This window comes from Vicugna pacos, chromosome 26, assembly GCF_048564905.1.
Source record: "Vicugna pacos chromosome 26, VicPac4, whole genome shotgun sequence".
Taxonomy (NCBI): Eukaryota; Metazoa; Chordata; class Mammalia; order Artiodactyla; family Camelidae; genus Vicugna; species Vicugna pacos.
This window is the reverse complement of record NC_133012.1, coordinates 25872008-25888484: the sequence shown is the minus strand read 5'-3', so window position 1 is coordinate 25888484 and position 16477 is coordinate 25872008. Positions and strand designations below refer to the sequence as shown.

The 16477-nt window shown below is 40.0% G+C and overlaps 1 protein-coding gene across 1 annotated transcript in view; it reads left to right on the top strand.

Annotated features, from left to right (window-relative positions):
- AGPAT5 (1-acylglycerol-3-phosphate O-acyltransferase 5) overlaps nt 1-16477 on the top strand; it is a 35363-nt gene that overhangs the window by 5736 nt on the left and 13150 nt on the right. Inside the window, exons 2-5 of the mRNA XM_006197963.3 lie at nt 3643-3712; nt 9491-9606; nt 11289-11378; nt 13126-13216. Coding sequence (XP_006198025.2) covers nt 3643-3712; nt 9491-9606; nt 11289-11378; nt 13126-13216 — 367 coding nt within the window. The remainder of the gene's footprint in view (nt 1-3642; nt 3713-9490; nt 9607-11288; nt 11379-13125; nt 13217-16477) is intronic.

The following is a 16477-nucleotide window of genomic DNA, read 5'->3' as shown; positions in this document are numbered from 1 at the left end:
AGTGGTCACTGAGTGAGTTGCTTCTTGTATGTCAGGTGAATGCCAGCCCTTCCTGAGCTTGCATAATGCTTTGCCCGCATTCTTAATTTCTATTTCTGTAGGAAAGTATTTTATGTCAGTTTTTACTTTTTTTGTCGTGAGTTTCTTATCTCCTTGAGGTTAATGTTCAAAGTGAAAAAATTACATAAGCTTCTGAATATGAGAAACCTTCTCATTTGACATTTTTTATTTGGAATTTTTGCAGATAATAGTTTGTTAGCGTCAAAAGATTTTTGGGTCTTAGGTGAGAAACCTGGGTGTAATTCCTAGTTCTTTGCTGTACTCTGTATCAACCTGAATAGGTCAGCTTCTCGACTCCGCAGTCTCATCCTTAGCTGGAATACTTACTGTCATGTTGCTTTAACGGCGAAATGAGGTAATACGTGAAGCTGCTTAGCTCGCTGACTGGTCCATTGTAGATGCTCAGGAAAAATACACCCTGTGATAAAGCACGGTACCAAGAGACCGAACATGACAAATGAATAACAAGAGCTTTGTGCTTTGTAGGGGTCCGCTGAAGTGTCGTGTAATAATTACTTTTGCATAACCGATTATTAGACAAATGACTTTAACCTTGTTTCAGAGGGTCTTCACAACTTTCCTCTTCAGTGAAATGTTTCAGATTGGTCAGAAAAAGACCATTGTTTTTGTGTGCATTCCAGTAGAAATCTTGTACTTAATCTTGAAATGATGGATTTCATTGGCACAGAAGTACACTTAAAAATTCATTTCAAATGAGTATAAACATAGAGTATAAATTACATATGCAGTCTTATTTACACTGAAATTCTCGAGAGCTGCGTTTCTACATAATCAGCAACCATTTTTAAGGAAGAGAAATGATATAACTCTTTCTCGTATCCATTAATTTAACAGTTTTGTGTAAATGATTTCATTTTATTGGATAATAATAATAATAATATAACTGAATATTTGGGGGGATAGTTACTATGATCCAGGAGTTGTGTGAAGCAGTCTACACAGTCTCATTTACTTCACTGCAACCCTGTGGGGAGCAGTTACTATTACTGCAGTCATTTTGCAGGTGAAAAATAGATATGAGGAGGTTAGATACTTTTGCTCAAGTTCACGTAGTCAGTAAGGTGATGGACTAGGATTCACAGCCACGTCGTAATTTAAGTTGAACACCCCTGCCAATGTCCTTAGTGACTATTATGCTGCAGCTTAGACGAGGTAAAATGTTCTGTGGCTGGGCGTGCAAATTATATTAACAAAAGCCAGGTTAACAGGAGAAAAGGCATACAAATTTTATTGATGTCAATATTTTTAAAGTATTTTAATGTTTTACATGTTCATACTTTTACCGGGGCCTCACAGCAAAGAAGGGAAAACTAAGAGGCGGCTGGAATCCCTCGGGGGGCTAGGTGTCACCCGGACAAAGGGCAGCGGGCTGGGGGAGGTCAGTGAGCCCGAGAGGGACTGCAGGGCTGGCTTTCCCGCACAGCCCCTCGGCTCATGCTTACACGAGAGTAGCGAACCGTGGCGTTTCCAGGCCAGCGTGGTGCGCAGCATGCGAACTGAGCCCAGACGGTGGAGGTGTGGAATCTCCTCGAGCTGCTGGTGCCGCTGGCCGATCACGGGCCACCGCGCGAGGCCGCGTGGTCGGGGCGCGCCCCCGCCTCCAGAGGTGTGGCGCGGGGGGCGGGGGCCAGATAGTGGCCAGACGCTGGCCGGGGCGGAGCGTGCACCGACTGCACCCACCGCTGGGAACTGTTCATCATGACACTAGATGACTGTGCTTATTTTTATGGTTTCCTTTTTGCCCTCGCCTTGCTTATTTTATTTTAAAATGGATATATTTAGTTTGACAGAAGATGCAATTTGCAGCGCTGTTTTCCACACGACTGATACCATAGTTCTGTGAATAATTTTTACTACTTAGAACAGTTTATATATTTTTGACGAATAAAAAAATGATGCCTATTTAATGTGTCCATCGTGATGTTTTGGTATAGGTCTGCGTTATGAAGTAATTACCAGAATGAAACTAAAAAATAATGTTTAATAGCTTGTTTGTCATCCAGCTTCAAAGGCTGTAGTCTTAATCAAGCTCGGAGCAAGAAAGGGGAAGGAGAGTGTCCTGGGTGGTTCCACTGCCGCCTTCAGCGCGGGGCAGGCGGGCTCCAGAGTGGATTCATTCAGGTTGAATCAAATAAACTGCATGCAGCTGTTCGTTGTGACTATCCAGCCAAGGAACTTAAGCTCAAATAGCTGCAGCCCTTTAAACCCAATGGTCCCGAAGCCTTTCTGGCTCATTGGCAAGAATGGCGATTGCTCACAAACCAGGACTGCACTTTTTAACTCTGTGTAGATCAAAAGCTACTAGTTCGGGGTTTTTTGGGTTTGGCTCTGATAAACTTTATTAATTTGAAAAAAATCACTGAGCAGATATTTAGACACACGTTGCCTGCATAGCACTGCAGTTTTCTGAGGAAGATAACAGAAGTCTCAGTCTGAGGGCCTGGGCTCCAGACCGTTGTCACCTAGTCCTGTCTGTCTCCAGCAATGTTGGCTTCATGTCCTTCTCTTTGTTCTGCTGTTAAGATATTAACGAGTAGTGTTGGTGACCAAAAGTGTCTCTCTGCGGAGATCTAAAAAGATAGATCTGAAAAACCTTAACTTATTTAATCCATAATCTTGAATGATCTGTGATGACAAGGTACAGACACAAAAATGCCCTGAATCAAAAAATACCGCTGTTCGTAGTCATTTCCTTTGAAGTCTTTAAAAATATACTCCCATTTTCTTTAAATAATTTACTGTGAAAGATTTCAGACATACAGAACTTCAGAGACTCATATAAGGAGCACCTGTGTACCCACCACCCAGGTAAAGAAAACATGACTTCTAGAGTGGAGGCGTACCGTGTCCCCCAGTCTTGCAGTGCCCTCCCTTCCTAGAAACCCCTTATCCTTAACTCCCTCTGTTCTGTATCATGGAACCAAGTGTCCCCAGTAGAAAGTAAAGTTTTAATCTCAGCTTGGCATTCAGAAGACTGTTTACATTCAGGTCCAGCTCACCGACGCTGCAGGCAGCCTGTGTCTGGCTGTGACACTGCCAGGGGCACCTCAGACACACCAAACACCTCCAGTCCTTTGTTCATTTCATGGGTCCTTCCTTCATCTCATCCGCTGAAGTTGCACCTTAAGAATGCTGCTGCTGCTCTGCAGTTGCCAGTTCTTTAAAGTAAAATATACTGTATTTTAATAAGATTTGCATAATGTCTCATCACAGTCAGTATCTACATGCCTGGCTCTTCCACTACACTGTAGGCTCTTTGAAGGACCATGTCACTTATGAACAGTGTTTCAGATGTTGTGAGCAGTCAGCCAAAAGTCATGAGGACACTGATCATTCTGTCTTACTTCCTGACCATTAACCTGCCCTACGCACAAGTGCTTCATGAACGTGCTGTTTCTGGTCTCTGAGGCTCCCAAGAGAAATCTGATGTTTGTTGATCACGGATGGGAATAGTCATGACATCATGTATTTGCCAATTTTTTGACATTGTCATATTTTCTATGTTATAGTAGTACATGTTTTAAAATACCAAAGTAATGTTTCTCTTTTTTTATCTTTTAGATATTACTATATGGAGATTTGCCAAAAAATAAAGAAAATATAATATATTTAGCAAATCATCAAAGCACAGGTTTGTATCTCGTTTGCATGAAACTTGTGTTTCTCTACACAAAGCAGAGGAGTAATTCAGAGTAATGTCCTGATATATTTAAATGGAATTTTTTTGTTGTTAAAACATGAATTTTCAATGCAGATATTATATGTGACCTTGTATTTTTGTGATTTTACTTTTTTGGAAAGTCAAGGATCTGAAAGCTATGAATTTCCCTAAACTTACCTTTCCCCTCTGCCGCATGTCTATAAGCTATTTTCTTAACTTTTTTTTTTTTCTCTTTCTTTGACTAGCTCTATGCATTCTTCCTTTCTGAGTTACGTTTCTGGAAGTGGAATTTTGTGGATCATACTGTATATACTCTTTATATTTTTTATAAAGTGACTGTTAAGCTCAGAAAGGTTGTACCAGTTTGTGAGTACTTATTTCCTAAACACAGTATTAATTTCTGATGTCTGCAGTTCCTTTTACCTCTTCAAATGTTGTGGTTTAATTATAGCTTGCTGCTCTATCAAAGGAATCACAGAAGACTCTGGTCTTTAATATAGCACACTATAGAATTTAAATTAGGTCAAGGTACTTTTAAAAAAACTTTTTATATTGAAATAATTATAGATTCACAAGGATTTGCAAAAATAGTACATAGAATCCCATGACCCCATTTCTCCCGATGGCATCTTACGTAACTGCTGCACGGTATCACAGCAAAGAAATGAACAGTGCATAAGGTGCTCTTCAGTTCTCAGGTCATCCAGTCCAAGAATCATCCCACTTCATATTTTTCAAAGCTGTGACTGCTTTTTATGCACACTCCCTAAATTCCATTTTTATTACTTAAAAAAATGTACTACCCCGACGTTTAAAGCTAAAAACAGGCTGATCAGTGGTAACATCTGATGGGGAAATCACTGGTGCCTGGGGCCGTCCTTTATCTTCCTCCTGTCACCTGGGTTTCTTCACACGATTTCTTTTACCTTATCTCTCCTTTACCTGTTACCTCTCCCTTAGGGGAGGTGAAGAGAGGAGAGAACCTGAAATGCGTCTTTCTCAGCTTAGCTTGTTAATGACTGCACTCACTTTTCTAGGTCAAGAGTTGATGCTGCAAAGGGTGAACAAGAGTTTGATGTATCTGTTATTTCCCTAACTGTATTACCATGACTGCTAAGACTGTTTGGTTTCATTACATTGGACTTCAGCAAACCAGCCAGTGCTCTGGTCAGGGTCTACTTCTAACTCGGGCCTGTACGGCAGCCCGACTTCCTCCTTTATTTTGACCATTTCTCCACTTGTGCTGGGCTTGCTCTGCTGACACAGTCTGGCTGTCGTTGCTGACGGCGTATTTCTGCCAGGGTTCCAATATCCAGATGAAGCGGATTTGTGGGTCTAGGGCAGGGAGTGGCCCATGATAGCCCAGTTTCCTTTATTTGGAGGCCGTGGCTAATTTCATTTAGAATTTTTAGAATTTTCTTTCCGCTTAAAGGATTCGCTCTTAAAATTCCTTGTTCAGGTTCCCTGCCAACTTACCTTTTCCCAGGTTTCAATGGAAATAGTGTTCTGTTAACAGAGCTTCGGTAGTAGCACAAGCATGTGGAGTAAGTGCTCTCTGAACATTGCTGGGGGTGATAGTAGTAGTAATAATAATGCAAAAACTACAGCCACCGCTGTCATTCGTGTGCTTCCTGTGTGTTGCCCTTCATATGCATTACTTCAGAATGAGGACTTCTGGGAAGACACTTGGAGGAACACAGATTTTTAAAAATTCTTCTGTGTTTGGAACTGGAAGGATTGTAGGAAAGCATGAGCTCCACAGCCAGCCCACGGCTGACCTGCAAAGGTCGCCCTTGCCATTGCGGAGAGCCTCTCCCCGACCTCGGAGCGCCCTGACTCTCTGGTACCAGGTCCGACCCCAGTTGATCTTTAGGATTGGAGAAGGCTTCTTTTTTCAACGTCTTTAAAAAACACGTAACTTAAGAACAAAACTAGATAGTGATTTTAAATTACTTTAGGATTGCAGGCTTCAGTTAGAAAATGATAAAAGATACATACCATAGCCTTTTCCCAGAAACATGGGCACATAAAAATTTGCCCATAGCTTGAGGTTCCAGAGGCCCCTAGAGCTCATCCGTGGATGTGGGCCATTGGCCTATTGTTTCCTGGTGCCCTTTTTAAAAACCCTTCTGAGATACTAAAAATCACGACTGAGTAATCGAAAAATGTCAGTAGCAGAAAGAACATTTCAGGGACTGCTGCTCAGCTTTGACTTCCTGGTTCACCCTCTGCCAGAGGACAAGTCTTGTCTTCCGGAGAGTTGGCACTGTAACTAGTCCCTCTCCTCCGTGTTCTCACTGGATGTGCCCTGCTGTTCGTACGTCCTTAGTCTCTGTTAACTTACTTCTCTCCATCCAGAGCCAGCAAGGCTACAGCGGCCAGGCTTCCTTCCTCTCAGCCTTCTTATACTGTTTGCTCTGGACACTGTGAACCTTTTACATTTCATGAAATGTTCCCTTTTCTTGGTTTGGGTGACATTTTTCTTTTTCTTAACATTTTTTATTGATTTATAGTCATTTTACAATGCTGTGTCAAATTCCAGTGTAGAGCACAGTTTTTCAGTTATACATGGACATACGTATATTCATTGTCACATTTTTTTCTGCTGTGAGCCACAGCAAGATCTTGTATATATTTCCCTGTGCTGTACGGTGTAATCTTGTTTATCTATTCTACATTTTGATATCCCAGTCTGTCCGTTCCCACCCCCCACCCCCTTGGCAACCACAAGTTTGTATTCTATGTCTGTGAGTCTGTTTCTGTTTTGTATTTATGTTTTTGTTTTTTAGATTCTGCATATGAGCAATCTCATATGGTATTTTTCTTTCTCTTTCTGGCTTTCTTCACTTAGAATGACATTCTCCAGGAGCATCCACGTTGCTGCATGGGTGACATTTTTCTTGACTGACAACATGCATGGTGATTAGACTTTCATAAGAAGACATGGGCTGTGGAGTCAGACCCTGGTTTATATACTGTTCTGCAGTAGGCTGTGTGACTGTGGGCAAATGACTTTTCCTCTCTGAGCCTTACTGGTCAGGTGTGAGTAATCGCTACGGCTCAAGGTTTTTAGGCATTTTCATAGGCTAGCTCGTTAATCTCTTAGATTAACCGTAGGAGCGGTAGCCAGTCAGGAGGGCGTGCCTGCTCTGATAGGCGGGGGCTTCGTGTGCTGTATCTCTTTGCACAACACCCTTAGGGACTGGGAACTGTCCTTACATTAGTAACATAGATGAGAAAAGCCTCGCTTTTCTTGCTGCCTCACCTCACTGCCTTCCTCTCCTCTCTCCCAAGTTGATGGGAACAGTGGCACTACTTTGGCTGGATCACCGTGGAAGGATTCTTATCCAGCCACATCCCTTGATATCTTCATTAAGTTATTTGCGCCAGAAAACAAAATGTGGATAGTTATTATAAAGGTAACACCTCAGCTGTCAGTAACTCGGCTGCAGTCTAGGGTCTCCTATCTGAAGCCTAGTTGAGAATTATAAAAAAGTGAAAAAAGATTATTCAATAGCAAAAATTGATGGTACAAAGCGCATGTCTTTTGACTACTTAAGTTAGTTCTTAAAACCTTTCCACTGAAATTTCCAAAAGTTTAAGGGCACAGCCCAGAACAGTCCATTATAGACATGACATGTTTTATAAATTTTACACTTTCTGTTAAAATTTCTTGGAAGATGTATCCTAGGCTATAATATAACCATGTGTGTTTTAATATAAAAATGCATTTTTCCGATTCCTCCAAATTAAAAAAAATGATTGTTCCAGGAAAAGATACCAAATCTTGCTTTTAGCCTTGTACCCCTACAAATCTTCCAGGATGTACTTAAGCATGGAAACCATACACTTAATTCTCACAATTTATTCTGGAGTGAATATTTACTTTTACATGAGGTACAGTTACAACAAGCTTGATTATTTGGTTTCCAAGATGTGGTTAGAGAGAAATGTGTTTATCAGTGTCCGTTTAGATGCTTTAACCCAGAGGGAAGGAGATAGGGAGAGGGCTTCTAGAGGAAGTGAGACACTTTAGAGAAAAGTGTCGTTGATGGTTCCATAGTGTAGGTGTCTAGCTGCGGGGTGATTTACTTTAGGGGAAATCTTTGCGTCACTATTTAAAGGGCGCCTTGATAGACTTTATTTATAATGATTGTAACTCTTAAGTCATCAAGAAATAGTTAACTTACGAATGATAAGGTTAAAAAGAGATTTATAATAATTGATAAAGTATTTCTCCAAAAGGATGCTTTTTAGTGTCTTCGTTAGCTAAATCTTCTTTGGGATATTCTGTCCAGTAGGGTGCATCACCAAAAGGATTTCAGACAGCTGAGAGTTAATCATCCTGTGAGCCTGTGGCAAACTGTCCCCTTTGGTTAAAACTTTATTGTAACGCCTTCATTTTCTTGGCTTTTATTTTCTACAAGTTTTTTTTTTTAACATTTTCCTCCTCAGATTTATCCCTTTTGTTCTCATTTCCCTGGCCCTGAATACACCTGTGACTGTAGGACTGCATATCCATTTTTCTCCCAAGGATTCATCTTCCCACTCATCTGTAGTACCGAAAAGTCATCATCACGTTTCATTTTTATTATCTTCATTCTTATGAAGAACTAGGGAGGTTGGCCCCTGCTTCCTTTCAAATCCAGATCTCTGGTCTTCAAGACCCTTCACCAGATGCCCTCTTCATTTTATTTCCTCTCATCTCTTTACACCGTCTCTTCTGTTTGCCACCTTCTGCACAGTTTGCTGCTTTCTGTTTCTTTGTTTTGGCAAGGAAGGGCTGATCCCTCTGATCAGATTTTTTTCTGCTTGAAGGTCAATTAACAACTTATTTCTTCCTGCAGGCTTTTTGCTGTTATTGTTGCCCACTCACTCATGCCTTCTTGTTTTTGTTTACTGACGCTTTGGTAATAATGTATCTATGTAATTAGGGTTATTAGCAGCCTGGCTACGTGTCCTTTAGTTTCGTAAAGAGCACATCTGTGCCCAGAATAGTTGTAAGCTTTGAGAGAGCTTTGTTTTGAATTCCATTGTAACCTGTTGTTGTGCCCTGAGACTCATTGGGAGAGACAAAGTGTCCTGGCCTTTTTTTTTTTTTTTTAAACATATTAGTATGTACAGAATATTTAGTTGCACATGGCAGTTTCATTTAGCCATTTTTTGCTTATAATTTCCTCATGTTTTCTAGACTTTAAGAATTAGAGAAGCTTCATATATTTTAGAAAGATATACATAGAGTCTGGCTGTAAGTTTTTGAAGGCTGCATTTTAAGAGGTGAAATTTCTGGGGAAAAAATCTGTTTAGTGGAAGAGCTCAACCCCAGTCATGCTGCCTAAATAGGACATCAGTGTACTTCCCCAAAGAATAAAACAGAGTCAGCAACAACAGCAACGGAAGAATTGGAGGAGCTTATTTTATTCTTTGTTCATGCTGCTTTTGGACTACTCTGATGGTTTGTGACTTTTGCATTTTATCCTCAAAATAAGAAGCTTTTCAAGAAATGCAAAAATTAACAGAAACCAACAAAAAACAAATTTAAAAAACCGCTAGAATTTATATTTTTCAAATGTCTGGGGTTGTTGGATGTTCTTTTTTAAGTGACTTTGACATTCTAATCCTAATATTTTCCAAGCCTCTTCCTCGTACAGCCTTGTGAAGAGGCTTTTCCTGCTTTCTGAAGGGAGGGCTGGGTTTCACGCAGGGATCGCGTGGCGCGTGGCGCACTGACGGGTTGTGTCTTTGCAGTTGACTGGATTATTGCCGATATTCTGGCCATCAGGCAGAATGCTCTGGGACACGTGCGCTACGTGCTGAAAGATGGGCTGAAATGGCTTCCACTGTATGGCTGTTATTTTTCTCAGGTAACATTTTCCCTTGCTGCTTTTTTCATATATATATATATATATGTGTAGCTTATGGAAATTTTAGATTTTAAAATTCAACATACACTTAATATAAATGTATGAGTTTCCTGGTTTATTTTTATGGGTTTAATAGCTTATTCTAAACTGAAATAATTTTATTTGGCATTTTTAGTGGTGTGATTTTATATACGTATCTGATTACCCAGATCATTAAATTAAATAGCAAAAATGCAAATGTACAAAAATCAAACAAGTAGAAACATGTAAAGGCATAGAATTTGATAGTTATCTTAAGACACAAACAATAAAGGTAATTATGATCTGTAGGACATAAAAAAAAATAGTGAGCTATATATGTAAAGTGCTTAGCATGAGTGTCAGGTACATAATATTCAATATATGTTATTTTTACAAAATGTCCTTTAAAAGGAAGCCAGAAAGAGAAAGAAAAACACCATATGATATCACTCATATGTGGAATCTTTAAAAAAAAAAAGAAAGAAAGAAAAAAAGGGAACTATATTCAATATTTTGTAATAACCTTTTATGAAAACAAATATATATGTGTGTGTGTGTGCTTGTATTTATTATTTCTTCCTTTGTGGTTTTAAATATAAAAGTCACTATTATCCTTCAGTAGTATTTAGAACAGGCCAGGCCACCCTTTCTTTCCTCTTTATCCTGTCCCCTGCCCGCTCCTCTTCAGTTCCTTTTACTCATATTCTTCATGAAGACAAAAATCAAATTCAGTCAGTCAGTTTATTTTACAGATGCATTCAAATTAGCACAGAGGAATGCAGAAAAAAGACTGCTGACCTGATGCAGGATTTCAGTGAAGTACACTCGTGAGGTTTAATTGCGGTTACCTTAGTTTTCAGGATGAGTCCTGTGTTAATCTGCTAGGGCTGTCATGGCAAAATGTCACACATTGTGTGTGGCTTAATGACAAGAATGTGTTTGCTCGCAGTTCTGGAGGCTGGAAGTCCAAGATCAAGGCGTCAGGAGGGTGGTTTCTCTGCGGCCTCTCTCCTGGGCTTGCAGACGGCCTCCTGCTCCCTGTCTTTCCTGTGCATGCAGGCGCCTGTGTCCTAATCTCTTCTTACAAGGAGCCATTCCTATCGGCTCAGGGCCCACTCTTATGACCTCGTTAAACCTTAATTATTTTCCTGAAGGCCCCGTCTCCAAATACAGTCACATTGGGGGTTAGGGCTTCAACATAAGAGTTTGGGGGGAACACAATTCAGTTCCTCATAGTGCTACCAAAATGTATGTAGCTGGGTCCGTTTTTAAAATCCCGAAAGAAAGCGTTTGTTGAAATTGTAAGGATATTTTAAATTATTTTCCATAATAAGTCAGTGAAAACTTTAGAGCTTAAATCCATCCGATTGAGTCTTTGATTTTAAAAATACATATTTTAAGAAAGAAAGCATTACCTACCAACAAAACTAAATGTTCATGCATTTTCCAATAAGATGTCACACACAGTTTTCTTTGAATTATATAGAAAAATATTTCAGCTAATGTTCTTTAGGTGCTACTGTTTGAATGTTTTAAATATCACTGAATTCCTAAAATGTAATTTTTTTTTATTCTTTGGGAATAAAGTTACCCTTTTGATGACTGGCCATTGGATATTTTAATAGTAACTACTTTTTCTCTCTTTTTTTTTAACACGGCAGCATGGAGGAATCTACGTAAAGAGAAGTGCCAAATTCAATGAAAAGGAGATGAGGAGGAAGCTGCAGAGGTACATGGACGCAAGGACTCCAGTAAGACTACTCTCGTTTTTATTATCTTTCTTACCAACTGTCATTTTTTAAATTTAAGAATTAAGTTAGAATTTAAGAATTATTTTGAAACTGTACTATGCCACGTGTAAAAGATAATTCAGAGTTTTGTTGAGGCAACAAAAACCTTCTAAATATGGGTAAGCAATTCTTGGCCGTCAGAAAGCCTGCTGCAGGCGGTTCTGTCCTGTGCTGGAGGTGGTCACTACTGACCTTAAAGAGGGGGAGTGAGAACATTTGGTGTCTTCAGTCTATAAATAGAGAACTGTAACCTTACCCTTGAGCTACCTAAGAGCTCCTCTAATGCCTCTTCCTTTGTGTCAGATTGAGTTTTAGAAGAAACAACTGTTTTCTGTCTGTCAGAGTCAATTTGGATTCTTGTATGTATTGAGTTATTTGAAAAGCCAAAGAAGTATGAATATCCACAAATGAAGAATCATTCAATATATTATTTTATAAAAACACTTTGTTCCCCGCCGAAGAGATCTCAATATTCTCTTTGGAGAGTGCTAATTGTTGTCCTGTGGCTTTCCCCATGTAACACAGTTGACTAATTTCTAAGTTAGGCAAAGATAATAGGTTCTAAAAATTATGTATATGGATGGATAAAAAGCTTCTGTATTTGCGTGGAAGCTGAAAATGCAAAATTGCAGCGCCACCATTATACCAGCCTTTCAGATGGAAATTTGGAAGAGATCGATCATGTTTGTCTAATGGAAAAAGTACGAATTTTCACATAGGTTCGTTTAGTAGGGGTTTGACAATCAGAAATCACTGAGATAAGGGAATGCTTCTTTACTGGACGTCAGGGAGATGGTATTGCCTGGGATCTGGTGAGGAGGGGTAAAGTGAACATACTTTTCTCCCATGAGCTCCTCTGTCCCTTTGTTTCGTATGTTCTGTTTGTATATGAAAAGATTTGACATGAATGTCATGTTTTTGTCTTTTGGCTGTCAATTAAACATGTTGGTGTAGTTTTTGTAACTCAGTTCTAAAGTTAGGAGTTTTTCACTGTATAGTTTACCATTTCTGTTTTTACTTTCCTGGAGCAGAAAAATGTAAAATTTAGACTGATTATTTAGTAAACTTCCAGCTTGATTTATAACTTCATCTGTAAGTGCATTATTGTAATTTATGACACTACTTATAAGTTGAGTCATTGGAAATGCATTAAGGGAGTTCTATAAAATAAGAACATCATGTCTTTTGAAATATGAACACTTATTACCTTTTATGTTGCAGAAATTTATATATTTATACATGGTTTCCCTCAAACGAGACATACTTTTAATTTTAATGTATAAGGACCCTGATGTCTAAAATTTGCACTTTTTTAAAAGTCACTTTGCAGAATCTTAGCAGGGGGGAAAAGAAGACCTCTTTCATTAATGAATTGAGACTTTGTATGAGTCAGCAATTCATGACCAATTTTTTAATTAGTGAATATTGCTATGCAATTAGAAATGTTTTTAGATTCTTAATGACTGACCTACCAAGGGTGAATGTAGGATTGCATTTTAAATAGAGTGTATGTTATGTTAAGACTTAATTGAGTTTTTGCATTTTGGTTGTTCTGCTTACAATGAAGGTCACAGGTAACTGAATACCCACTTTTTTTTCCCACCATAGGACATACTCTCTTAGCATCAATAGGGTTAGCTTGTTGAGTTAACAGCAACAACGAAAACACTCACACAAAACAAACCAAATTTTCTTTATGGCTTCACAGATGTATCTTGTGATTTTTCCAGAGGGAACAAGGTATAATCCAGAACTAACAAAAGTCCTTGCAGCTAGTCAAGCATTTGCTGCTCAAGAAGGTACGTGAAAAATTGACCAGACTTGGAAAAATAATTTTTAGAGATAATGACGTTTTACATTTTTGTTCCTAGAGAAGATATTTATGTTTCGCAGCAGTTGAAATGAATGAATGTTTTTATTCCTTGAATGAATGTCTGTATTATCTCTTAGGAAATGAAGTTTCTTCTCTTTAATTCATGTGCGTGTTATTACATGTCTGAGAGATGAAGCTCAGGTGCTTGCTGCAACACATACTTTGACACCATGGATTCAGAGACCGTCTATCTAGGTGCCTGACTGTGCAGATGGAACCTTTCTGCAGCGTGGGTTCTGTGCCATGGTTGACAGGCGTAGATTGCAGTCCAGACTCTGACCTTTCTTAGCCATGTAGTTGCAGGCTGCCTGGTGTTACTGAGCATCGGTTTTCTCATCCCTTAAAAATCATACAGTCAGCCCTCCAGATCTCTGGATTCTGTGTCCGTAGATTCAGTCAACCATGGATGGAAAATACATTTTTTTTTCAATTTTCAAGAAGTTCCAAAAAGCAAAACCTGAAGTTGCCATGCTGGCAACTATTCATATAGCGTTCACACTGTATTTACAACTGTTTTCATAGCGTTTGCATTGTATTGGTTATTATGAGGAATCTAGAGTTGATTTAAAGCATATGGGAGGGTGTGTGGAGGTTATGTGCGAATCCTAGGCCATTTTCTATAAGGGACTTGAGCATCTGTGGATTTTGGTGTCCCAGGTGTGAAGCTGGGACAGAAGTCACAGTCTTCTCATAACCAAATTTCAGAAGCAATGTCCTGTCACTTTTGCCATCTCCTGTTTGTTGGAAACATTCACCGAGCCCGGTCCACACTCAAGGGGAGACTGCGCTAGCGTGGGAATACCAAGAGGTGGGGCTGTTAAGGGCCATTCTAGAGGCTGCCTACCTCAAGGACATTTAAATAAGATTTTTACATAAAGTTACATCCAACTAGAAAATGAAAAGAAAAGAATAAGCAAAGTACACTTTAGGTCACATCATTTCCTGATGTGGGTTCAGGGAGGCTTCATGGAGGAGGAAGCACTTGGGCTGGGCAGTAAAGACTGTCACTGGGAAGAAGAGTTGATCGTGGGGAGGGCTGCCTTTCAGTGGGAGAGGATGGCGTGAGCGCAGGCCTGGAGAAGGGAAATGTGACAAGGTGTTGACAAGGCGGGAGTGCTTTCCCCTCGCAAGACCAGTCAGTGTGGGGGGTGCAGGCAGTGAGAAACTGGAGGTGCTCCTGGTGACTGGTGGGGAGGGCCCCGAGCAAGGGCAGTCAGCCAGTCCAGACGTGCGTCCTGCTTCCCAGGGGTGGCCGGCTCTCCGAAGATGGGAGGGCGCTGCTTTTCAACAACTTTACCTTTACAGCCCTTTTCGGAGTGGTGGACCAATTTATTAATTTTAAATATACTCAGCAAGACAGAATTGGCCCTGAATCTTTTATTGTATCTTGTCACTGGTCAAATCACTGGTTACTTGTTGAGGTATAATATATTTGCATGATGGAATGAGCATAATCTCAGATTATTGTTTGTGTGAAGAATAATAGAATTATTGTGTTTTTGCTTTGAAAGACTTCTTATTTCTCTTGTAAAATTTATGTGTGTGTGTGTGTGTGTGTGTGTGTGTATTCCCATTTAAATATTGACGTTACCTTTTTCAAATGGGTAAAACAGATGTCTGTTTGCAAAAAGATTAATTTGCTATGTTATTATTTATTCAGATTTGTAACTTTGTTACCCAGTCCAAGCCTCTGCCGCTCCCGGCACTACAGGACAGTAAATTGAGAGAGGAGTTGTTGGGGCAAGGAATAGCAACTTTATTTGGAAAGCCAGCAGATCAGTCAGATGGTGGGCTGGTGTCCCACAGAACCATCCTACCCGATTTAGAGTTCAGGCTTCCTTATACTAAAAGGAGAGAAGGGGTATGGCTGGTTATTGTAAACTTCTTGCCAGGAAGAATCCTTTGTTCCTGCAGCTGTCCACGTAGGTCTGGGCACGAAGTTCCTATAAACCTCCAACGAGACAAAAGGTATTCTCTGCTCTGAACTTTTTTTCTCTGTATTTGTGGACGTGTGCTGTCCCTGAAAGGCCAGCGCCTTGGGAGCGGGCTGCCGTGTGCATCTCAGGCTGTAGGCCACGTTCTCCTACAAGAGGCGCAGAGCCCGCACGGCTGAGCACAGGCGGCAGCAGGAAGGCCAGAGACAAGGAGCACATCCGACACGGAGTCACGCTTGTCCTTCTCCGTTACAGTCCCATGCAGGTTTTGGGGCCTGTGTTCGTCACCTCAGGCTGCCGTCCCAAGGTGCCACAGAATGTGTGGCTTAAACAGCAGGCGTTTATTTGCTCCCAGATCTAGAGGCTGGAAGTCCAAGATTAGGGTGTCGGTGTGGCTGGCTTCTGCTGAGGCCTCCCTTTCTGGCTTGCAGACAGCCTCCTGCTCACCAACGCGGCTTGCTTCTGTGGGCTCGCAGAGAGGTCGCAGGCATCTCTTCCTCTTGTTGTGAGGACATCAGTCCTGTTGGATTAGAGCCTCACCCTTACGACCCCATTTAGCCTGGAGTACCTCCCTTAAGGCCTCTTGGGATTAGGGCTTCAAAATTAGTGGGGACGGGGTTGGGTGTGTGTGGGGTGGTGGGACTGGACCGCACTTCAGTCCGTAACAGGGCCTTAAATTATTTTTCTATGTGTAATTACATTTAATGCTAATATTTTATAATTCATCATTTAAAAAATAATTTAAGATGAGTATTTACCATATATGAATATTTTACCTTATATAAATTTAGTAGCTTACATATAGCTACTAAATTTTATTTTTAAAAATCTGCATTAATTTTGTAATGCTAAAACAAGTATTTTTAAGTAATTCTTAAAATGGCATAATAATGAGATATATTTTAGCTTTTAAACCTAATAACACCCTCATCACCAATAATTGACCATTATTGGTCTGTCATTTCCCTGTGACTGGTAGGTCTTTCTCAAAGTTATCAAAAGGGAAAAAAATGAAAAAGTTTGTCTTATGGACAAATAATTTTTAATTGCCAACTGTTCTTTCTTTAAATTATATAATTGGGAAGACTTGCTGTCCATTACAAGTGTGTTTTCTTGTGACTGTAAAGGTAATTCTTTCCCACCACGCACAAAGGAAATTGATTTGTGAGCGGTATAGCTAGAAAAAGTGTTTCCTGTTTTCTTTCCTCTTAGGTCACAACTAAATGAGATTACTTGAAAATAAAAACAAACAA